The sequence below is a fragment of the Myotis daubentonii genome, chromosome 15, assembly GCF_963259705.1.
Source record: "Myotis daubentonii chromosome 15, mMyoDau2.1, whole genome shotgun sequence".
NCBI lineage: Eukaryota > Metazoa > Chordata > Mammalia > Chiroptera > Vespertilionidae > Myotis > Myotis daubentonii.
Window position 1 is genome coordinate 2,224,407 of NC_081854.1, and position 24,504 is coordinate 2,248,910.

Genomic DNA, 24,504 nt, shown 5'->3' on the forward strand with positions numbered 1-24,504 from the left:
GGGTCGTGCAGGAGGCAGCCAATCAATGGTTCTCTCTCACCATTGATGTTTCTCTCTCTCTCCCTTCCTCTCTGAAATAAAAATCTATAATAATAAAAACGTAATATGCTAATTAGACCGGACAGCTGAACGACCTTCCGGACATCCTTCTGGATGAAGCCACAGCTGCAAGGGCCGAACCCCTTGCACGAATTTTGTGCATATTTTATAAAAATAAGTAAAAAGCTGCAGGTGGCTCCTGCCTGCCTGCCTGCCTGCCTTAGGGGGCTGCTGCAGGCCAAACAGGGCGCCCCACAGATTCCTAGACTTCTAGTAAAAGTGTACCCCGTCTCATGAATGACTTTTATACTGATTATATTTTGAAACGATAGGACTTTGGACCTGTTGGGCTCAGTAAGGAATGTTATTAACGTCCATTTTCCCTGGGCCTTTCCACTGGTTTGGGGTGGCTCGCCTTCGATTTCTACTGGACAGCGCTTTCCTGGAGGTGGGGACAGCGGAGACGCAGGGGTGCGCATGGTTTAAAGGGGCAGCGACACCTTCTGTCCACACCAGGGCTGCTGGGCTTGGGCAGGGTGACGGCCTTTGCTGTGCGGCTGCCCTGTGCCTGTACGGTGTTGAGCAGCTTCCCTGGCATCTACCCTCCAGACGTGAGTGAGTAGCTCCCTCCCAACTCCCCTTCCCTCCTGACAACATGTGCCAAATGCCCCACAGGGGTTAGCTTTGCTCCTGGCCGACCCAGACACCCCCAATGGGTCTCTCCAGCCCAGATCCTTTCTTGAGTTTCAGACCCACATACCCCCCACCCCCGGGAATAACAATGGGCACCTTCCTGAGCCCTTACCGTGGTGCCAGCTGTTGCTGACTGCACCACAGCCTCAGAGCAGACCCACCAGGCCGCAAGGTTCCTGTTGTATAGATGAGGGGGGGGGGTGAGGGGGGGGGGACAAAGCTTGGTGAGATCATGTGATTGCTCTGTGGTCCAAGCCACAGGTGGGGGAGCCGGGAGGGCACCTGCTCCGGCCTGACCCCTGAGTCGGGGCTGGTGACCACTGTCTGCAAGCGCCTCACTTCCAGCCCACGGCTGCCACCACCCACTGCAAGCCACGGTTTACGGTGACAGCTCCCAGCCCCTCTGCCTCCTCCCGTCCCTCTCCCTATGGCAATATGGCAACATCAAAATACACAGACCAGTGTGGCTCAGTGGATAGAGCATCGGCCTGCGTACTGAAGGGTCCCAAGTTCAATTCCGGCCTGGATTGTGGGCTCGGTCCCCAGTGGGGGACGTGCAGGAGGCAGCCGATCAGTGATTCTCTCCCTTCATTGATGTTTCTCTCTCTCTCTTCCACTCTGATATCAATAAAAAATAACACACTCACACACACCCACATACACACACAAATGGTCATTCCCGCTTTAAAACCCTCCTCCCTGCATTTAGAATAAAACCCAGAGCCCTCAGGCCCCGTGTGAACTGGTCCCCATCACTGCCTGGCTGCCCCCCAAACCTCTCCCATCCCCAGAGACGCCGTGTTTGCTGTTCCCCTGACGGGCCGGGTCCTTTCCGCTCTCAGGCTCCGCTGACTGTGTCAGAGGTCAGGTCGGGGATGCCTGCCTTGGCCCGCCCCCCCGACACACACACTGTGTATTTCCTCCGCTTCCTGTCACCTCCGCGCTGGCCTGGCTTGTTTACTCCTTTGCCGTTTTACTACCCCCTTTCCCGCTCTCCACCAAGGCCCGGCCCAGCTCTGTCCCGGCCAACCTTCCATCCTCAGGACCTGGCAACATCTCAGAGGGGGTAGGGGATCGGCTCAATATTGGTTACATGATGAATGAATGAATGAATGAATGAATGAATGAATGAATGAGTGCAATCACCTCCAAACGTGAAGCATTACCTCCCTCCCCCCCCCCCCCCGCCCCCCGCTTCTGTCCTGGGAGATCATGAGGCCGCACCATCCACAGGCGTGCGAGTGCGTGGGACAGAAGGCCTGGTGGGCCCTGGCCCTCCTGCCTGGCATTACCCTGAGCGGCTCCAGCCACAGGACGTGTAGGGCAACCCATGGCGGTCAGTATGAGTGACCGCTTGAGCCTGGGGGCACCGTGAGGACGACATGGGTGACCCGGGAGGAACAAAGGACAGGCAGGAACACGGATGCCTTCACACCGTGGCAGATCACTGCCATGCGGCTGCGGACAGGAAGGGCTCATTCACTCCTGCTTTATAGGCGGATATTGGGGCCAGAGAGTGAACGCCCCGTCTCAAAGTCCACCCAGGGCAGAGTTAAAACCCGGGACCCTCAGCCAGTTTGGCTCAGGGGATAGAGCATCGACCTGTGGACTGAAGGGTCCTGGGTTCAATTCCGGCCAAGGGCACGTATCTCGGTTGCAGGTTCCCTGGTCCGGGTGCATGCAGGAGGCAACCAATACATGTGTCTCTCTCACATCGATGTTTCTCTCTGCCTCTCCCTCTCCCTTCTGCTCCCTCTAAAAACCAATGGAAACATATCCTCAGGTGAGGCTTAACCAAACAATCAAACAAAAACCCGGGGGCCCTTGCCGCTCAGGTGAGACTAAAGGGGACTCGGAGACAGGATGTCGCCCTGGGAAGTGTCTCCTGCTTCCGCCCGTGGACTTCCAGCACGTTCTGCAGCTGGAGATCACCCAGTCTTGGGTAGAATGGCCCAGAAACGAATGCAGCCTTGTGCCTTGGAGCAGCCTAGTTCTTTAACTGGCAACCCCCCGGCTGGGAACTGGAGACCGGGGGAAATTGCTGGATCGCTTGCTAAAGGCGTCCGTTCTGTGCCCCATCCGTAATGGACTGTCTCCCCTGAGCACCAGGACATGCTGAGCCAGGTCCCCCGTGATCCGGAGCCACCAGGGCAGAGGAGCAGGGACAGGACGCCTGGTGGGTGAGCAGGTGCCCGCCAAGACTGCTGGGCCACCAGAAGGCCGCCTTGCAAACACCCCAGGTGGAGTGAGGTGTTTTTGTGAGCAAGGCCCCGGGCCTTGAGACAGGAAGCATTCTGGGAGGCCCGCAGGCACCCAGGGCAGCCGTGAACCCGTGGGGTCAGCGCCACTGACCTCCTGGCTGTCCTCTCACGCCCACGGGAATGTGTACGTGTGCCATATGCTCTTGAGGTGAACGAGCAGGCGTTAGCCTTGACTCAGGGCAGGAGATGAGCCCACGGGCCCAGAGGGAGGGAGGGGCTAACCCAGGGGAGGGGTAGCTGCTTGGGGTAGGAAAACCCTGGTTCTCCAGGATGCAATCACAGTCTCCCTTAAACCAGAGGAGCAGCTGAGGGAAGGTGGGGAGCGGTTGGCCAAGGGCTGAGGTGTCCACAGGACTTGCCTGCATCCCCTGGTCTTTGTTTACCTACGTCATCCTCCTTCCCCGACTCCTTCAGCTCCTCATCTCTCCGGGCAGCTGGGGGGTTCCCGTGGCCTTGTCTGTGCCCAGACTCTAGTCTAGACTCTACCTCACTGCTTCCCCGTGCTCCCAGGACGGGCACCGGTATCTTCATCCATCAACCGGTTCCTGCGAGGTGTGCTGAGGGCCTGCTCACACCCCTCGCACCCGTGTGGCTCATATAGTCCTTTACTGCAGTGGTTCTCAACCTCGGCTGCACATGAGAATCACCCGGGAATCTTTTTTAAATCCTGATTTCCGGGCCGCATCCTCCAGAAATTCTGTTTCTTTGTGATGGGGTGAGGCCACAACATGAGTAACAAAGAAACAGAATTTTCGGAGGATGGGGCCCAGAAATCAGGATTTTAGAAAGATGCCCAGGTGGTTCTAATGTGCAGCCGAGGTTGAGAACCACTGCTTTACTGTATTGCCCTCCACCTCCTCTTTCAACCACTAGCAGGTTTTTTCTTTCCTGCATCTCCATCCCACCCCATCAGGGTAACCCTCCTCCCTTCCAAACTCCCCCCAGCCCCCCAGAGTCCCTGAGTGTCTCTCTCCCCAACGCCAAGATCTCTTCCTTTCAGGCTAGTCCTCTGACACTAAATGTTTCATCCCCTTAGAAGGCAGCCTGTCACCTCAGAGCCTGTATTCAGCCCACTCCATCTCCTCCCACCGTCCCCCTCCAAGTCCATCGCCTCCCCCATCTCCTCCCACCGTCCCCCTCCAAGTCCATCGCCTCCCCCATCTCCTCCCACCGTCCCCCTCCAAGTCCATCGCCTCCCCCATCTCCTCCCACCGTCCCCCTCCAAGTCCATCGCCTCCCCCAGCTCCTCCCACCGTCCCCCTCCAAGTCCATCGCCTCCCCCAGCTCCTCCCACCGTCCCCCTCCAAGTCCATCGCCTCCCCATGACCTCTCACCCCTCCAAGTCCATCGCCTCCCACCCTCTCCCTCCAAGACCCACCAAGGACTCCCTGGTTTAGGCCCTTCTATGTTCCCGAGGGCTCCTCCTCCTCTGTCCTCCCCATGGTACCCACTCCCACCCCCCGTCTGTCTGCTCTGCTCTTGGATGCCGACGGGAGCATCGCTCCAAACTCTCCAAGGGACCCTCCATCTCATGCTTCGCGACCCCTGATCGGGGCATGCGCCTTTCCGTCCCTGTGTTCCCAGGGACACAGGAAGCGGTGGGACCCAACCTTCTGGGCCCTCGGGCTCCGACCCGCAAAAAGACGGAAGGTGTTCACGCGAAAGCCATTCGTCCGGAAACACACTCTTGAAGGAACAGTTCCGAGAGCTTCTAGTTCCGCAGACCTGAATCTCAGTCGTTCTGTGCAACAGATCCTCGTTCGGTGTCTCCTATAGGCCAGCTTCTGGGGCTAAGAGGGGAAGCGACCCAGACCCAACTCGCCCCTGCCTTCCTTCCCCTTAGAAGTCCCAGGTCGTATTTTTATCGGGTACGTGCTGCATCCAGGAACTCGCCTAGGCCTCCTGGGGGCGACAAAGACCAACGTATGTATGGAAATGTCACCTGGGAGAGACGGGTGGGGAAAACACAACTAGAAGACTGACATTCGGAAACGCATGGGTACGTCCTGCATCACGAAAGAATGTTGTACAGGTCGGTTCCAAAGGAGAAGGGCCTTTGGTGTCTCAAATTCAACGGGGGCCCCTGAAGCGAATGAAGCTTACGCTCCGGAGGCACCTCACTTGCACAGGTCCCTGCCTGGGGAAGGAGCGTGGACAATTCAGAGCAGCTAAGGTTAGCAACTGCTCGGCACCAATCAGGAAGAATGTCTGCACCCTATGTTCACAGCAGCGGCATTTACAATAGCTAAGATCTGGAAACAGCCCAAGCGCCCATCAGTAGACAAGTGGATAAAAATAGCCCATTATTACACAATGGGATTCTATGCGGCTGTTAAAAAAAAGAAGAAGAAGAAGAAGAAGGATCTCTTACTCTTTGCAATAGCATGGATGGACCTGGAGATTTTTAAAAAATATTTTTTATTGATTTCAGAGAGAGAAACGGAGAGGGAAAGAGTGATAGAAACATCAATGATGAGATAGAATCATCGATCGGCTGCCTCCTGCATGCCCCCCACTGGGGATGGAGCCCGGAACCCAGACATGTGCCCTGACCTGGAATCAAACTGTGACCTTCTGGTCAATGGGTCACAGAGCCACGCCGGCCAGGCATGGAGATGATTAAGCTAAGTGAAATAAGCTGGTCAGAGAAAGACAAATACCATATGTTCTCGCTTATATGTGGAATCTAACGAACAAAATAAAGAACAAAACCGGTCCAGAGGCCTGGATGCATAGAACAGACTGACAGATCTCAGAGGGGAGGGGATGGGGGGCGGGAAGGGAAAAGATTAACCAAAGAACATATATGCATAACACATGGACACAGACAATAGTGTGATGAAGGTATCAGGTAGAACAGGACCAGGAGGGGGCAAAAGGGAGGCAATGGGGGGCATCGGTAATACTGTCAATAATAAAAAACTTGTCACATCCAACCTAGAAAAAACAGATTATCAACTACTCAAAAAAAAGTTTACAATGCCCACACCAGATACATAGAGGGCTAATGGCACTTTTAGGGGCCCTTGAAAAAAAGACAATGTTGAAATCATAAAATAATGTAATCCAGCCCAGCTTAGGTTCATCTTTATACCAACACAGCCATAAACTATGCTTTCAAATATATCTTTTGGAAACAAAGGGCCCAGCCTATGAGGGCAGAACTGCCAGGGCCCGTGAAAGCGCTGGAGATAGTGACCAATGCCATATCGCTTGATAAATGTAGCGAAGTAAGAAAGTCACGCGTGGGAAAGAGAGACAGAACATGCAAACTCTGATAACCTCAGGTGACAGAGGGAGGAGAATGGGTGGGGTACACTGAGGGCTTAGATTGCATCTGTAATGCTGTATATTTTAAGGTTATTAGTGAGGAGAGGGAGTTGTTTATTCAGAATACTTTTGTATACAGGAGTAGTTCATCCTATATAATCAAAGGCTAATATGCAAATTGTCCCCTCTGGTGTTTGATGGCTTGCTATGATGGGTGCTGACCACCAGGGGGCAGTGCGGAACATGGGGGGGGGGGGACTACCAGTGAAGGCAGAGTTGAAGGAGTGAGGGAAAGAAGAGGTGAGGAACCTGATCCGCCCTGATCGCAGGCCAGGGCTAGGGACCCTACCTGTGCAGGAATTTCATGCACCGGGCCTCTAGTAATAAGATAAATGTAAATAAAAGACTCCCTTTGTGCGCTAGTCAAGATAGAATAGGTTATGCTGCAAACAGCCCCAAAACTCAGTGGCTTGGCATAACAAATGTGTGTGTTAATACTACATCTCCAAGGAAGCCCGGGTTGTTCACTGCAGATCCTCCAGGACTCGGGCTGACTGGAAACTTAACATATTGCGGACCAGTAGTTTTATTGCTAACTTTGCCAAGTGGCCAGATAAGTTTCTATTGGACGAGTACAAAAAACGTTTTACATAAATGTTAAAGGCACGCTTTAAAATTAAATACCCATTGCATTTTAAATTACTTATTACATGTTTTTACAAGCTAATATCTTTTTAAAGTATGATACGCTGTAAAACATTGTGCAATAGGAAGCGAGAATTCTCGTGATCCGTCCGCAATGTATTAACTTCAGCCAGCCGATCCCCAAGCAAAGAAGGGCAGGAACCCAGGAACCGGACCTGGTGACTGCCCGCTGGCTCTCACTTTGAGCTTTCACTAACTGCTCATTGGCAAACACACACACACACACACACACACACACGCGCGCGCGCGCGCGCGCGCGCGCACGACCACGCCTAACTGCAAAGGAGAGTGCAATCTTATCATGTTCCCAGAACGAGGGGAAACAGGGAATTGGGGAAGGGCTGTCGTTTTTAGGCATGTCCTACGCTGCCCTTCCGCAAAAACCGCGTAGGGGTGCCCCCAAGGTTTTTCCCGTCTCCTTTCCCACTGGGTTCTCACAGCCCCTGACAGTTGCACACGCGAGCAGATGTGCACGTGGCCCAGAGCAGTGTGGCAACTTCTCCGAGGTCACAGCCAGGCCACGAAGGATACGTGGGTGACAGAGAGGCCAGCCCTGTCCCAGGTGCTGCCGAAGCGCCTGTCTTTTCCCAGGCGTCACACCCAGCCTGCGGCTCTGAGCTGCAGCCCCGCCCACCAGCGCTGCTGTTTGCGGAATCCCTTTCTGTAAACGGATCTAAAAATCCTTCCATCCTTCCGTTCGTACACTGGGCTTCTCTGCGCGATCCCGAGCCACGCAGAGCAGGCGACGACAAAAGCCTGCCATGGAAACACCAGCAAAGGTTACTAAATTCTGGCGCACGTCGGTTGACAGCCAGAGCCTATTAAGCTGGTTAAAAGGGGAAACCCTAGCCCGGCCTGTGTGGCTCAGTGGTTGAGCGTGGACCTATGAATCAGGAGGTCACGGTTGGATTCCAGGTCAAGGGCACACGCCAGGGTTGCAGGCTCCATCCCCAGTGTGGGGCGCTGGGGAGGCTGCCGATCAGTGATTCTCTCTCATCATGGATGTTTCTATCTCCTTCCCTCTCCCTTCCTCTCTGAAATCAATAAAAATATTTTTTAAAGAGAAATTCGCAGTCCCCCAGCGTCCCACGCGGGCTGTCTCCGTGTGTGTGGTGGGGGGCGGGGCATGGGGGTGAGGTGACAGGTGGGGCTACTCAGGCTACCTGAAAGCCCCGCCCACCCCAGGGCGCCTGCGCGGTGGCTATGACGCCGGCGCGAGCCACACCCCCTTCCAGGGCGACCGAAGGCCAAGGGGGCGGGGCCTGGGCACAAGATGGCCGCGGAGCGCCCGGAGCCCCCGAGTCCGAGCTCAGCGGCCCGGGAGCCGCGCTCCCCGGAGCTGCCAGACCTGGTGCGAACGAGAAGGGGACCGGGGCGAGGGCCCCGGGCGGGAGGAGGCCGCAGGGCAGGGGGCGGGGCCGGGGCGGGGCCTCTGAGGCTGGGCGGGGGAGGTACTCAGAGCTGTGGCCTGGGGGCGTGGTTTCTCGGGTTGTGATGGGGGCGTGGCCTGCGGCGGAGCCTATGGTGCCGTTGGGGCGGGGTTTACTGGGGCGGGGCCTGGGGAGCATCTGGGCGGTGGATGGGTCCCAGCTATTGAACTTGTCAAATTAGGGGCGGAGCCTTCAGAGGGGCGGGGCCTCCACGAGACTGTGGGGCTAGCGGGCTGGGTGGCAGGCTGGGAAGGTGATCTTGGGGCACCCAGGTTGGCGTGGGGGTGTGATGCTCTGTAAGGGCCTGGGTGATGCGTCTCGCATTCCCAAGGGAGGGTTTTTGAGGGAGAAATCCCCGCTCCAGGTGGCTTTGAGGCCACCCTCAGGTTCCCCCACTCGGGGCTGGAGAGCGAGGACACTCATTCATTCATTCAACAAACATTTGCTGAACTGTTTACCTGGGGGCTCAGTGGATGGGTGGATGAGGAGGCGGATGAGGACGCTGCTCGCCTGCAGCTTGCAGTCTGGTAGGGGAGAGAGGCATTGAGGAGGTGGATTGTGTAGAGTTCCAGAAAGGAAATAAAGACGGAGTGGGGGTGGGAGAGCTAAATTTAGACAAGAGCAGTCAGCTGTGTGCCGGCTGATATTTACACCCGGGCCCGCGAGATAAGCAGGGGCAGGTGGCAGCCGATATTCCTCGGCGGTCTGGGATTTTTCAGGGCAGCTGGAGCCACGGAGCGTTTTGAGTGGGAAAATGACTTGATCTGATTTCCATTTCCAAAAGGTCACTCGGGCTGCTGGCGAGATGGGCTACCAAGAGCGGGCCCAGCTCAGTGGCCCTTTCAGGAGCCTTTCTCAGTCACGGCCGGACATGGCTGCGTTTAGCTGGAGGGGCGGAGACACATGGCCGGCTCATGGTCTGACCAGGAAGGGAAGTCTTGATGGGGCTACAGCAGGACCTAGAATGCAGGGGGTACAAAGGAGATGAGGTTTTACATAAGTGGGGCGTGTTGGGGAGGCCTTGGGACAGGGTCCACAGGCTCCTCTCTTCTCCCCCCACCCCCACCCCAGGTCCTGGTGCCCGATGACAGCAGCCCCGCCACGCCCCCGCCTGACCTCATTGAGATCCAGGTGGTGAAGGTGACGGACACCACCCTGGTGCCCGAGCCCCCGGAGCCAGGCTCTCTTCACTGTGCCTTGTGCCCGGCTGCCTTCCGTCTGGTCTCCGAGCTGCTGTTCCATGAACACGGCCACCTGGCCGGGGCCGAGGCCGGCGGGCAGGGTGCGGACCCCGGCCGGTGTCACGTGTGTGGCCACAGCTGCCCGGGCCCCGCCAGCCTCCGCGCCCACTACAGCCTGCACACGGGAGAGCGCCCTTACCGCTGCCCGCTCTGTCCCCGCGCCTTCAGGGCTCTGGCGGCCCTGTTGCGGCACCAGCACCGGCACGGGGCGGAGCCCGGGACCTCTGAGAGGCCCACCGAGGCGGCAGCGGCTCGGGGACAGGGGCCCGAGGTGCCCCCGGAGCGGTCCGAGGTGGTGATGGCGGCTGCGGCGGCGGGCGCGGCCGTGGGGAAGCCGTTCGCCTGCAGGTTCTGCGCCAAGCCCTTCCGCCGCTCCTCGGACATGCGAGACCACGAGCGGGTGCACACGGGCGAGCGGCCCTACCACTGCGGCGTCTGTGGCAAGGGCTTCACGCAGTCCTCGGTGCTGAGCGGCCACGCCCGCATCCACACCGGCGAGCGCCCCTTCCGCTGCGCGCTCTGCGCCCGCACTTTCAACAACTCGTCCAACTTCCGCAAGCACCAGCGCACGCACTTCCACGGCCCGGGGCCCGGGCCCAGAGACACGGCCGGGAGCCAGCTGGCGGCGGGGGCCGAGGGGCCAGGGAGTGGGTGTGGGGCGGGAAACGCTCGGGAAGAGGGGCGTGGGGAGACAGCCACCATGAAGGTGAAGGTCGACCAGTAGGCTGGTCACCATGGGCGGTAGGGGGCAGGTTGCAGGGGAGGGGTTGGCGGGACAAGGAGGCAGCTGACAGAAGAGGGGAGGTTGGGGCAGAGCAGAGGGACAGCCACGTTCCGGGCTCCCACAAGCCCCCGGGGCAGCTCAGAGTCAGAGAAAGGCACCAACGCAGCCCATTGGATGTCCAGCTAAATGCAAGGAACACGGGCTGAAGGTCTGTCCCGTCTGCCTGCTTGTTCTGCAAGACGGAGCCAGGGCTGAGGGGATGGGCAGGTCCGGGGTCTATCCCAGTGTCCCTGGCCAGCCCTTCATCGCTGAACCCTCAACTGTCTTGGAGCCTAGGGTCAACCAGGATGGAATCCTTTGCCTACCTCACTGGTTGCACTGAACATGGGAGATGCCTGCCGGGTCCTCCATAGAGACTGGAATCCCATCACCTCAAGCCAGGGGCCCCCAAGTCATTGACTAGAGCACTTGAACCTCCAGAATTCAGCCTGACCAACCGTGAGGATCTCGACTCCAAGAGCTGCTGTCCCTGTCCCCATGGTCCCCCCTTAACCCACCAGACTCCTCTTCTGAGGCCACTGAAATCCAGGCAGCAAACGCCACCTCACGCCCAGCTCCTAGAGCGTGAGTCTCAGCCCACCCCCACCCAGCTCTATGGAAAGCCTCAGGGTTCCCTAATCTCCACTGCCGATCTGAAGCAAACAGCTTACTGCCTGCCCAGCTGCCCCAAGGCCAGCGGATGGCCAGCGCGAGGCAGCTGTGCAATGAAATGGGGCAAGGGGAGGACTTGGGAGCTGGAGGTGGGCGGCCTCCAGTCCGATCCTATTAAAGGGCTTTCGGAAGGGCTGCTCTAGGTCAGTCTTGTGTTTGGGTTGTCTGCGCGGGGGGCTGGGGGTCAAGGGGCCACACTATGGTATTGCCACCAACAGGGGCCTGCAGCACACCCTTCTCCAAACCTTAGCACGGGGTGGACAGCAACTGGCTACGCAGAGGCGATGTGTGGTGCAGCTATGGGAGTGGGGCCAGGGGTGGTTGGCAAAACGAAGGGACCCCTCTGATCAGTATTAAGGAAGGAGAGCCCGGGTTTGCTCACACTCCTGCTCCCCCAACGCTCCCCAGGAGAGAGGAGGTGCCCCGTCATAACGTGAACACAACTTTCTGTTTCCCCCAAAGAAATGCCTGCATTTCCTCTCTCCCCGATGCCGGGGTAGAAACCTGGGCCTGTCGCTTGAGCCTTCGCCCCTCACCCGCTTATCTAATCCCTTTTCAATGTTCTGCTCCCGAGCCAGTGAAATTTCTTTGGGACCTGAATGCTCCTTTGCACCATCACTACTCCTAGACCAAGCCAATGAGGCCTCACCTGGCGATAACCATGCAGCTGCCCAGCCTCCGGGCCCCGCCTCCCTTCTCCATCCCACAGCCACGTGCCTCCTGCAGAACCACAGATCCCACCTCATCTCCAACCCACAGCCCCTCACGGCTTTGAGAAGGGGTCGTAAACCTGAGTGCCTGCTGGGGCCGAGGGAAATGAGGAAGGTGGCAGGTTCCAGGGGAAATATGGAGGCTGGCACTGGGGCTCAGAGTTGGGGTTGGGGGAGTGGGGCCTGGTGACAGATTGGAGAATGGGTGTTCCATCTGCATAGCTACTGCACTGAAAGAGGCAGGCTGGGCCAACAGTGTCTACATTTTCCATCAGTTCATGTTATGTAAAATGTTATCATTTTCAAATGTTGGTAACCAAGTCCACATTTCTTGGGTATTTTTTTCTTTGTTTTCAATCTATTGTTATTGATTACAGAGAGGAAGGGAGAGGGAGAGATATGGGGCACAGCTACAGTGTTTGGGACAGGTTCAAGCCTTGGACTGATGAGAGGGCACAGTCCTCTCATGGCCACATGCAAGTCCCAGCTGGAAGGCAGAGCCTTCCCAGCACAATTATAACCAACAGCTATAGTTGTAAGCTTGACCCTGTGGTCTGAACATGTGGCCCCACGTGCCTGTCCGATAGAGTTCAGGTGCATGTAAGTTGAGTAGGGTTGAAACCAACGCAAATGTTGTAAACATCTTGATCACGCCCTTACTTTGCCTCGTGGCATCTGCTATAAAACAGACATGGCTTGTGGGCGCTGGCGCTGTCTCCTCATCATGGAGCAGCGTCCCACCGAGACCCAGCTTTCATTCTCTTGTCTGTCCTTTTTTAATCCTTTCATCACCCTCACTCAAGATCACCCTTGGCCATGCTGGTGAAGCACAGAGATAGAAACATCAATGGTGAGAATCATTGATCCGCTGCCTCCTGGACCAAGCCCACAACCCAGGCATGGAACCAGGAAGGGAACTGTGACCTCCTGATTCACAGGTTGATGCTCAGCCACTGAGCCACGCCGTAGGGCCGTTTCTTGTTTGCATGCACAGGCTAATCGGACTGTGTCAGGGGCTGGGATCAGCCTGGCAGCCACCAGCTTCCAGAGTCTGGGGTCACCTGAGCTCCTTCAGGATCACCTTCCCGCACCCCAACCCTCCCATCTGTTCTGATCTGTTTGAAACTCTCCAGAATAGCTAGGTTTGGCCAGACACGCTAAGCCCTCCCCCTGGCATCCTTGGCCCGCATGACCTGGCTTTATGTCATGGCTCAGGAGTCACTTTCTCCTCCCGGAAGCTGGTTTGGCCCTTGAGTCTGTAAGGTGACTCCTCCGTGCTCCCTCAGCCCGTGTCTGTTTCAGGGTGCTGCTCCACATCCGGGGACTTCTGAGCCTGGGACACTGGGTCTTCAGCATTACAGGGTGGTGGCCACACTGGGTGGCCGCTTTTCGGGGTGTGTGTGTGTTGGGGGAGGGGGTGACAAGCTAGACTGTGTCTTCGTCCTACACCGAGGCGTGTGGGGCTGCAGGGCTGACTGTGGCCCGACCCCGCCAGGTGTCCTTGGAGCCTCCCTTCTCCAGGACCTCAGCCTTCTCTTCTGACAAATGGGGCCACACGTTGCACATCTCTCACTCTCCTGAGAACCCACACGAGGGCTTGAAGGGCTTTAGGAACACCCCCAAATTATCCCGGAGGCAGGCGCCCTGAGCAACCTGTGACTCCACACGAGGCCAGAACACGCACTGGCCGGCCAGGACTTTCCTTCCGTCTCTCTCCCCGACCAGGGGCGTGTTTCCCGGTGCAAAGCAAAGCGCGGCGGACGGGGCTTCGGGCACTGCTGGCTGTGAACAGATGCGATGGCCCCTTGAAGGGGAAGGAGTCTGGGCACGCTGGCATTCCCGAGGGCAGACTTCCTGTCCTGGACGTGGTGGTCACTCAGCCATACCAGGGGGTGCGGAAAGGCAGAGGGCACGGGGCGGGGTGAAGGATGTGGGAGACTCAAAATCCCGGGGAAGCCAGTGTCCTCACCCTTCCCTCTGCCAGCACTTACCCCGGCCCCGAGGCAAGGAAGGACTCCACCGCCCTGGCGATACGTTTATTATCTCTGCTCTGTACAAGCCGCGTCTGCCACCCCGCCCCCCACCCCACAATCCGAAAGGGCCCCCAGGCCCCCTGCGCCCTCCCCACTCCGCTCAAATCCCACTGTCCAGCCGGAACCAAGGGAAGGGGAAGGGCAGCTCCTGCCCGTCTCCCCCGGAGCGTGTGGGGGACAGAGCGCTGCTGGGCGGGCTGATGGGGGTTACAAAACGGGTCAGACGGAGGATCAAGTTCAGTGTCAGATGGGCTGGGAGGAGGGCCAGAGGGGTCCGGGGTGGGAGTGACTCAGCCTGGGGTTTGTACAGCACGGCCTGGAAGGAGGCCAGGCTGCCTGAAGTTCTGAAGGATGGAGGGAGAAACAGTGCGGAGGGGGCAGTCTGACCGGCGGCCGGGGAGGCGCGCGCCTGGAAGGGGCCATCTGAGTGCAGTGGCACCTGGGAAGCCGCCCAGGTCAGGCCTCCTTCCCGGCCAAGGTGCCGGCCCCTGCTCCAGGTCCCGCCAGGCCCTCGGCCTTGTGCGCCAGGCGGTGTTTTTTGAGGCCGTAGGTGTTGGAGAAGCCCTCCCCGCAGGAGGAGCAGCGGAAGGGCCTGCCGCCCTGGTGGGCCGCCAGGTGCTTGCGGAAGTAGCCGGGATCCTTGAAGGCCTTGAGGCAGGCGGGGCAGCGCAGCTCGGGCCGCGGGGGCTCGTGCGCCCGCTGGTGGCGCAGCACGGAGCTCAGGTAGAAGAAGCCCTTGCCGCAGTGCTCGCAGCGGTAGGCGCGCTCGCCCAGGTGCAGCCGCTGGTGCTCCAGCAGGTTGGAGCGGTAGCGGAAGGTCTTGCCGCAGGCCCCGCAGCGCTGCGGGCGCGCCACGGCGTGCAGCCGCCGGTGCTCCGCCAGGCTGGACGACTGCGCGAAGCGCTTGGCGCACACGCCGCACTTGAAGGCCCGCTCGCCGGTGTGCACCACGCGGTGCTGCCGCAGGTACCAGGAGCGCAGGAAGCCTCGGCCGCACACGCCGCACCGGTAGGGCCGCTGCTCCGTGTGGCAGCGCTGGTGGCGCATCAGCAGGGCGGCCTCCCAGAAGCGCTTGCCGCACACCGGGCAGCGGAAGCCGCGCTTCTGCCGGTGGCTGCGCCGGTGCAGGAGCAGGTCGTAGGCGCCAGTGAAGCTCTGGCCGCAGAGCCCGCAGCCCAGGGTCCGCCGCACCAGGTGCACGTACTTGTGAGTGACCAGCCCCAGGAAGTGCTTGAAGCTCTGGCCGCAAGTGGCACAGCTGAAGCGCTCGGGGCCGGAGCTGGCGCCCCCCGCGCCCCCGGCGCCCGCCGTGCTGCCAGCGTCATCGCCCCCGGACACCCCTGCCAGCGCCGCGACGGCCGCCCCCACCTCCCCGGCCAGCCCGTTGTCCAGCATGCTGGCTGCCTCGGCGGCGCCACCAGGGCCGTCCGCGGGCTGCTGGCCGCTGGCCGCCGGCGGGAGCAGGCGCTCGGGGGCGGCCTGGTGGACCAGCTTGTGCCACATGAGGTTCTCGATGAAGCCGAAGGTCTTGCCGCAGGCGTCGCAGCCGTAGGGCTTCTCCGTCATGTGGGCTTCTTTGTGGCTCATGACGTGGAAGAGATCGGGGAAGTGCTCGCCGCAGTCCGAGCAGGCGTAGCTCAGGCCCTCGGCGGCCCCCGTGGCCGCGGCCCCAGAGCCCGGGCCGCAGGCCCCCGGCGCGCCCTGGGTGGTGGGGAGGCCGGCGGCCCCGGCCAGGGCGCAGGGCAGCTGCAGCCGGTGCACTTGGCGGTGGCGCGTCAGGCTCTGCGGGTAGCCGAACACCTTGCCGCAGAGCTCGCACTTGTAGGGGCGCTCGCGGGTGTGCACCACGTGGTGCTTGCTCAGGTGGAAGGACTCGCGGAAGCGCTTCCCGCACACCGGGCACTGGTGCGGCTTCTCGCCCGTGTGGATGCGCTCGTGGCGCTTCAGGGTCTCGCGGCGCCCGAAGCCGCGCCCGCAGATGCCGCAGCAGAAGGTCTTTCCGGGGCCGCCGGCGGCCGTGCCACCCGCCCCGCTGGTCCCCGCGCCCAGCAGCAGGGGGTGCGCGCCCAGGAGCGGCACGGGCACGGCCCCGTACACCACGGCCGCCGCGGCCGCCGCCGCCTTCTCGGTGTCGGTGGCGGGGGCGTCGGGGGGCAGCAGGTAGGGGCCCGGGGGGAAGGCGGGCGCGGGCTGCGAGACGGCGGCCGCCGCGTCCTTGGGCGCATCCGCCACCCCGCCGGGGGCGACGGGCGGCGCGTGCGCGGCCTTGTGGCGGAGCAGGCTCTGCGGCGCCGAGTAGGACTTGCCGCACAGGTCGCAGGGGTACACGGGCCGGGGCCCCGCCGCGCCCGCGTGCGCCGCCTGGTGCTTGAGCAGGTAGGCGGCGTCGCGGAAGGCCTTGCCGCACACCCCGCAGGGCAGGCGCAGCAGGTCGGCCGAGTGCGTCTTCACGTGGCGCTTGAGGCTCTCCCGGCGGTTGAAGCTCTTGTTGCACACGGAGCACGAGAAGGGCTTCTCCCCGGTGTGGATGATCTGGTGCTGGTGCAGGTGGCTGGGCTTCTTGAACACTTTCCAGCAGAGCGGGCAGGCGAAGGGGCCCTCGCCGCTTCCCGCAGCCGGCGGGGGAGGGGGCGCCCCCACGCTCGCCGGGGCGCCCGGGACTGCGTTTCCATCCACGGAGGCGGCAGCGGCGGCGGCGGCGGCGGCGGCGGCGGGGGCGGTGGGTGTGGGCGGAGGGCCAGCAGGGATCGAGGGGGGGACTCCGGCGGCGGGGGGCGCCGGCAGACCCAAGGGCGGAAGGGCCACCCCTGGCTGCGGTGGGACCCCGGTGGCGGGCGGGGCGTCCTTGTGGCAGCGGCGGTGGCGGATGAGGCTGGAGACGTGGTTGTAGGTGCGGCCGCAGACGCCGCACTCGTAGGGCCGCTCGCCCGAGTGGACCAGCATGTGCTGCACCAGGTGCGAGGACTGCTTGAAGGACTTCTGGCACACGCCGCACGGGAAGCGCCGCTCCATCAGGTACTTCAGCCTCCGGAAGTAGCCCTTGTCGTCCTTGGTGGGGTCGCAGGGCGCCCCCGCGACGGGTCCCGGCGGGGTCTGTGCCGGGGCGGGGAGCGGGCCGGGGGTCCCGGTGGCCGTGGCCAGCCCAGGCGTCACCCCCGGCCCCGAGGCGGGTCCTCCCCGTTTCAGGTTCCCAAACAGGTGCTGGTGTCCCGAGAGGTCCACGATGCCCCACTGCGGGGCGGGGAAGGCAGCGTCAAAGAGGGGGGGCGGGGGCGCCCCGAAGGCGGGCGGCAGGGGCGGGTCAGGCTTCTTGGCTTGGGAGGAGGTCGAAGAGGAGGAAGAGGAGGAGGAGGAAGAGGAGGAGGAGGAGGAAGGCGTCTCGGCCTTGGGCTTGAAGGCGGCCTGGGGCGGGTAGTCGTACTGGGGCGGCGGGGGCTGTGGCGGGGGCTGCGGCGGGGGCCCCGGGGTGCAGGGCAGGGCGGCCACCGCCTTGGCGTGCTCCCCGTACAGCTCCATGGGCTCGAAGCGCTGGTGGTTGAGGAACTCCAGGAAGTCAAAGGGGTAGCTCTGGAAGTGCACCCCGTCCTCGCCCCCGATGCCTCCGCCCCCCGCGCCGCTGCCGGCCGCGTTGGCCTCCATCTCAGCCGGGTCGGGGATGCGAGACCTTGCGGAGAAAAGGGTGCAGCTGAGCAAGCAGGCGGGCGCGCGATCTCCACCCTGAGGCTCACACCCACCCCGTCTTCTCCGCGGCCTCACACACCTCCCTCTGCCCGCCTCACCGTGAGCCCCAGTACTGCCCAGACCCGCATTCTCCCAGCACCTCTGGTCTCAATCCCCTTTGCAAACACTCAGGCCTCTGCTCTGTCCCAGCCCACGCCGCCCCCCTGGCCAGTCCTCCCTCCTCAGTCCCCTCTGGCTCTGTCCAATCATAACCATCGTTACTATCAGAGCGGTTGAGGGGTGGCCTCCGGAGCCAGACTTGAACCTAAGCTGTGTGACCAGGGCAATTCCCGAACCTCTCTGTGCCTGGATTTCCTCATCCGCAGGTGAAGGTGACAAATCAAGGCCCACTTCCCGGGGCTGCTGGGAGGACCCAAGAACTAACACAGCCACAGCCCCTCCTCCTCCACCTCCTCCCAAGCCAAGAAGCCTGGTCCCGGCACCTGGGAGGCAGTAGTGTCATCGCAGTCGCTACTGGTGGGACAGAGTCAGCACAAACCCAGAGAACCGGGATGAAGACAGTGCCAGGCAAGCAGGGGACAGCAGGGGGCTGGCAGAGAGGGAGGGCAGCCTGGCACCGCGGGAAACACAGCAGGAGAGGGGTTCGGGTCCGTCTCCTCCCCACACGCTCCCCACTTCTGAAGGGACGGTGGCCCTAGAGTGCGGGGGGGGGGGGGGGGCACAGGGGGCTGACACAGCACTGCCTGGCAGGGCGCACTGGGTCCCCAGAGCTGTTTGTACCCTCAGTGACATCACTGACTGGGGCGGAGCCTGCAACAGCCGCTCAGAGAGCCCCTTCCTGCCCCCTCCAGGTGGAGGCCATTCTCTGGGCACCTCCTTTACATGACTTCATGCCAGACTGCGGCCATCCATGTCTGCCCCCCCCCCCGCCGCCCCTCCCTTAGCTCCTACAATTGATCACTGAGCCTCAGCCTCACCCCAGGACACCCCAGGGCCCTGGGAAACACCTCCACCAAGTCAGGGTGAGCCAGCAGGACAAAGCTCCCAGGCTCTGGCCAGCTTCTCGGCCACCAACCTGCGCTGAGGCCTGGCTCTGAGCCTTAGCCCGGGGTAGGAGTCAGTGGTCCCACCACGGGCAGGGCCTGACCATCCATCCATCCGCTGGCTCTCCCCCCTCAGGTGAAAGGTGAGTACCTCCCCCCCCCTCCCCCCCAGGTGGTATTTTTAGCCGCCAGCTCTGCGTGTCCTTGGAGGAGACCCAACATCCCATGTCCTTCACACCCACTGGTTCGCCTCATCTCCGGACCGAGCAAAGGCGTGGCTGGCGTGGGAGCAGCAGCCTGGGGTGGAACCTCAGTGGGGAGACAGGGCTGGAGTGGCAGGTGGGCGCGGAGGAAGCAGGGGGGGAGGGGTGCAGAGAGGAGGGGAGGGGAAGGGTCTTGGGGGGGAAGCCCTGCCGGGCTCACCTCCATCGGAGTGCCTTACTAACAGCTACGCTGACTGGCACTTCCTGCAGGCCCCGCCCTTCTGAGCAGGGGTGCAGGGGAACTCACTGAGCCCCCACACTCTGCAGGACCATGGCACGGGGACCATGTGTCCCCCCCGGACCAATGAGAAGACGAGGCAGAGAGGTCCAATGGCTTGTCCAAGTCAGAGAGTGAGTCTGTGACTCGACCCTCTCCCTCCTCCAGTAGGATTGGTTCCTGAGGTGGAGGAAGTTAGGGGTGCAACAGGGGAGAGGGGGCAGAGCCCTTATTTGGGGGTGTTCTCTGGATTACATGGGAGAGGGAGGTGGTCGCCATCCTGAGCAGACAGAACAGTGATGTGGTGAGCCTGTGCCCTCTGCCCCATGTCTCAAGGCTCTCTCCTGCCTCCATCAGGTCTCTGCTCGGATGTCACCTCCACCTCAGCACTTCCTTTCTAGCCCCTTGTCCCGCTGCATTTTATCATCATGGTCATTGCCACTGACTTACTGTGTCTATTTCATTTGCCCTGTGTTTCCTGTCTGGCCTTCACACATAACATCAAGGACTGGCCTGCCTTGTTCGCCACTGTGCCCCAGCACCTGGCACAGTGCCTGGCAGTGTGGGTGCTCCATAAATATCTGCTGGTTTGTGGGAATGAAATAGCACCCTCCTAAGTCACCAGTGGGTCCATGAAGAAATCACTAGGAAGTTAGATGCATGGAAACACAACATACTCAGGGGGTGCAGCTAAAGCAGTGCTCAGAGGTAAATTTATAGCTGTAAATGCCTCTATTGATAAATATTTGTTGAATGAGTGAAAGGGTGAGACTAAGGTGACCAGAATTCCCTCATAAAGGGAGGGGAACATTTAGCAGCAACTGAGCTGACATTGAGGTGGGTCCCCAGGAGAAGGAATCAAGGGATGGTGATGTTCTGAGGGCAAGTGGGCAGATGTTGGAGGGCTTCAGGTCAAAGAGGAGCAGGGGGTGTTCCTGGGGGACAGAACTGATGAGGCTCATGATTATTCCACTGGGAAACAGGAGACATTTCCACTTCCAGGGCACCCAAGAGTTTCCTTCCTTCCTTCCTTCCTTCCTTCCTTCCTTCCTTCCTTCCTTCCTTCCTTCCTTCTTTTCCATGGAGCCTTGTTTATTTTGTTAATCCTCACCCAAGGATATTTTTCCATCAATTTTTAGAGAGAGTGGAAGGCAGGGGGAGAGACACACAGAGAGAAACATCGATGTGAGAGAGACACATCAATTGGCTGCCTCCTGCACTCTCCCGACCAGGGCCCAGGATCAAGCCTACAACTGAAGTATATGCCCTTGTCCAGAACTGAACCGGGACCCTTGGGTCTGTGGGCTGACACTCTATCCACTGAGCCAACCCGGCTCGGGCACGTTTGTGACTTTCTTTCTTTTTTTGTTTTTTTAATATATTTTATTGATTTTTTACAGAGAGGAAGGGAGAGAGACAGAGAGCCAGAAACATCGATGAGAGAGAAACATCAATCAGCCGCCTCCTGCACATCCCCCGCTGGGGATATGCCCGCAACCCAGGCACATGCCCCCGACCGGAATCGAACCTGGGACCCCTCAGTCCGCAAGCCGACGATCTATCCACTGAGCCAACCCAGCCCGGGCACTTTGGTGACTTTCTAAGGGGAGATGTATCGGGGGAGGGTTTCCTGCAGAGGGATGATGAGGGAAGGGTCTCAAGGGGGAGTAGTTCCATGGCAACCAGTCACAGCCACACAGCTCATGTTTATTGTTTGACCGGATTGATAGGAACCATCACCTGGATATATCACAATAGTCCCGTGCCGTTACTGGTCCCACTTCATAAGTGGGGAAACTGAGGAACGGGGAGTGGTTCCCATGGTCGGAAAGCCAGTCTAGGGGAAAGCAGGTTGGGATTCCCAGTCTCTTTGATGCCAAGACCTGTGGGCCACTCCCCTGCAACAAGCTGCCTCATGATAACGTACTCGTTTAATACAGTAATGATAATGGTAGCATCTAGTACAGTGATGGCGAACCTTTTGAGCTCGGCGTGTCAGCATTTTGAAAAACCCTAACTTAACTCTGGTGCCGTGTCACCTATAGAAATGTTTTGATATTCGCAACCATAGCAAAGCAAAGACTTATATTTTTGATATTTATTTTATATATTTAAATGCCATTGAACAAAGAAAAATCAACCCAAAAAATGAGTTCGCGTGTCACCTCTGACACGCGTGTCACAGGTTCGCCATCACTGAGTAGCATGTTATATTGAATGAGTGTTCTCTACGCACCAAGTACACGCCTGAGTCCTTTAGAGCATCCACTCAGTGAGTCTTCCTGGTAATCCTAGCAATGGTTATAACTAGGAACTCCTCCCAGAGGGAGGGGCGGAGGGCTAGAGCGGTCAGCGGATCTCCTGAAGTCACACCACTCCCAGGTCGCAGGGCCAGGGGTCACAGGTAGGCAGCGGGGCTGCAGTGCGGGCTCTTATCCACGACATGCTGCCTTTCAATATTCCTCCCAGATGAGGTCCCACTCCACCTACACTGCAAACACACTGAGTCTCACCCACCGCCCTGACACTGTCCCGGACCAGCCCCCGCAGTTACCAAAGGCCAACAGGCGCCGGGGGTGTCTTGTGTGGCTTGTCTCAACTGAACTTCATGACAGACTCACAAGGTCATGTGTAGGCAGGAGGACCAAGGCCACACCGCGTCCCTCCTCTGCTGAACCCCTGCAGTGACCCCCACGTCACGCAAAGGCCCTGCGATGACCTGCACAGCCCGCAGCCTCTGGCACCCCCGGCCGGGCCTTTGCACTGGCTGCGGCGCCTCACCCCCTCACCACCTGCACGTCTTCGCTCCAATGTCACCTTCTCAGTGAGGCTCTGCATGACCCCTGTAACCTGTCACCCGGCCAGCAGCCCCGCTCTCCCGCTGCCCCCCTCTCCCCGCCACACACTAATAACCGTGCACTCCTCCGGTCTGTCTTGGGGTGGCCTCCCCTCCAGAAGGGGGGCTCCGTGCACACAGGATCTCTACTGTGTTCTGATCACTGCTCTACCCCCAGGACCCAGCACAGTGCCTGTCTCCAAAAATACTTGTTACGTGAGAACGAGGCTGGAAGAAGAGGGAGCGGTTTGCTCAGCCACAGGAACACCAGTGGCACCGAGAGCTCAGCCTGTTAACCATCTCATTCTTGGGGGGAGGAGCTCAGAGCAATGCCCAGGGTGGGCCACAGTGGTCCTGGAGGAGGGGTACCTTTTTGGTGAAGGATAAGATGAGGCCGGGAAATTTTTGAAAGAGGCCTTCTTACCATCCTCTAAGCCCACAGTCCCTGTAACACTGTGCCCTCATCCGGCTGTATTTCCTTGACACAGACAGACGTGTTTTATAACTGTCTACCCCATGAACCAGCACATGCACCCCACGGGGACAAGGGATCCTGTTGAGTTTGTTCTCTGTCGCATACCCCGTGTGCAGTAGGTGCTCATTAAACAGCTGCTGAACAGGCAAGTGAAATGCATTCTGGGCTTGGTAGCGCGGACAAAGGCCAAATAACGGATCACAGTGCCCTCACCGCCATGGCCCTCTAAGATCACACGTCCTCTCCCCTGGCTCCCACCTCAGGGGCCCCTCCGGCTGCTCCCCCATCACCACCATCACGCCCCGCTCAGGACCTTTACGCTGCTCTTCCCTCTGCCTGCAGCAACCCCCCAAATCTGCGCGGCAAAGAGAGCTCTGCTCAGTCAGGTGGCAGCTCGGAAGTAGCTACCAGGCTCTCAGAAGGCACCACTGGTCATGACCGTCTACTTGTTTCTGATCTGTCTCAACTGGACAGTAAAACCGGCAGAAAGGAAGACCGTGCCTCCCCCTCCTTCGCAGCTGCATGGGACCCAGAACAGAGCACATCCCTCAAGGAGGAGGGAGTGAATGGATGCCTGGGGAGAAGGAGACTGGGGGCCTGCTCCAGGGGGACCAGGAGGACGGAGCAAGAGCTGGTAGAGAGGGGACAGAGGCTCTCGGTGGGGCGCTGCCCCGTGGGAAGACCTGACCTGGAGGATGGGGTGCGAGCCCGGGCTGTTCCTACCTGCACGGGGAGAGGATGTGGGTGCGAGCACACACCTCTAGAGGGAGCTGCTCAATGCCGGGAGGGTCTGGGGGTGTTGAAAGGGGTATTTTCCCGGGGAATGACTGGGAGGAGGGCGGTGCAAAAGATAAAAAAAGCATTCTTGGCTGCTGCCCAGAAGAATAAGTATTTTTACCCCAGCGAAGGGGGCGTTGAGGGGTGGCTGGGAGTTCTGGGAGCTGTGTGTGGGGGCAGAGATAAAGGGGGACATTCCGTTATGAAGCGCAAATGCAACACTCCTCGGTGGCAACCTATAGGGTCTACGAACGGAGGGTGCAGGGGCGGCTGGTCTGCGTGGGGAGGGCAGCACTGGTGGCATCTGGGGGGCTGTCCTCGAGCAGGCAATGCCGGGGGGCTGCGCAGAAGGAAGCCTGTGAGAAAGCAGTTCGGGGCAGCGACACGAAAGAGGGCGCTTTGGCCGCCGTCCTACGTAGGAGCGTCAATGAGGCAGGTATCTGGGTGCTCTCATGGGAGACCCCGGCGAGGGCCCCGCGCGAGCGGCACTGATGGGGACGTTCTGAGGACCAGAACGGGCCTGGGCGGGACCCCCCGCCCCCGCTGTCCCCGGGCCTCCAGGCCACGCGCCCCGTCACTCACCGGCGCCGGGGGTCTCCGCCGGGAGGAGGCCGAGGAGGCGGAGGAGGCGCCGCTGCTCTGGGGAGACCCGAGGGCCTGACCGGAAGTGCCGCCTCCTCCCCCTCCCCGGCAGCCCCGCGCCGCCCGCCTGCCCGTCCGCCCGGAAACGGAAGTCGCGTTCGTCTCGGAGGAGCTAAAAGAGAAGGCGGTGGCGGTGGCGGCCGGGAGAGGGAAGTGCGCTTGCGCGTTGGCCGGGGGGGGGGCGCTGGCCGGGAAAGCCTAGCCCACTTCCGGCGAGCGACCTGAGCCAGTGCGCCTGCGCTGTGAGGGCCCGCTACTTAGGGCACCGCCCACATCTCCGGTCCTTGGGTTAAACCACGCCCACCGCGCGAATCTCACGCTTAAGCCCCGCCCCCGATCTGAAGCACTTTTTCAGGGCTTAATTATAATAAGCCCCCAACGTCGCCAAATGCGTCCTCCTCGCCTTGGTCCCACTAATTTCCCCAGTTCATCCCCACCTCCAAGACCCTACCCCCTAGAAGTCCACCTCTTCCTCTTAAGCTCCGCCCTCACGGCTTCTTAGGCCAAATCACCCCTTACTTATGGGTGTCCTTAAGCCCCGCCCTCCACCCCCTAGCATATAAACTCGGTCTCTCACAATCTCAATGTGATCTCTGTGCTTCCAACCTTTCCTAAAGCACTCCCTTAAATCAGCGCTTCTCAAGCTGTGGTCCAAAGACCAGCAGCAGCGGCTTCACCGGGAAAGGGTTAGAAGCTCCAGAACTTCTGAACCAGAAACCCCGGGCGTGGGAACTTCCAGTTATAGAAACATAA

The 24,504-nt window shown here is 60.1% G+C and overlaps 3 protein-coding genes across 3 annotated transcripts in view; 2 read left to right on the forward strand and 1 right to left on the reverse strand.

The window, feature by feature from the left end:
• The window catches only part of ISOC2 (isochorismatase domain containing 2), a 166,740-nt gene that overhangs the window by 20,725 nt on the left and 121,511 nt on the right, over positions 1–24,504 (forward strand). The window lies entirely within an intron of this gene.
• ZNF784 (zinc finger protein 784) lies at positions 8,116–11,231 on the forward strand. The gene is made up of 2 exons (XM_059665688.1): positions 8,116–8,319; positions 9,470–11,231. Exons 1-2 carry the CDS (start codon positions 8,242–8,244, stop codon positions 10,361–10,363), a joined length of 972 nt encoding a protein of 323 aa, XP_059521671.1. The 5' UTR covers positions 8,116–8,241; the 3' UTR covers positions 10,364–11,231.
• Positions 14,125–24,126, reverse strand: ZNF865 (zinc finger protein 865). Its single transcript, XM_059665689.1, has 2 exons — positions 23,692–24,126; positions 14,125–17,481 (listed from the first exon to the last, which is right to left on the reverse strand). Exon 2 carries the CDS (start codon positions 17,454–17,456, stop codon positions 14,274–14,276), a length of 3,183 nt encoding a protein of 1,060 aa, XP_059521672.1. The 5' UTR covers positions 17,457–17,481; positions 23,692–24,126; the 3' UTR covers positions 14,125–14,273.

Excerpts from the sequence above, each read along its gene's own strand:
- ZNF784 (XM_059665688.1), top strand. The coding sequence starts at position 8,242 with ATGGCCGCGGAGCGCCCGGAGCCCCCGAGTCCGAGCTCAGCGGCCCGG. Across the intron at positions 8,320-9,469 it reads CCCCGGAGCTGCCAGACCTG|GTCCTGGTGCCCGATGACAG; the intron begins GTGCGAACGAGA and ends CCCCCACCCCAG.
- ZNF865 (XM_059665689.1), bottom strand. The coding sequence starts at position 17,456 with ATGGAGGCCAACGCGGCCGGCAGCGGCGCGGGGGGCGGAGGCATCGGG.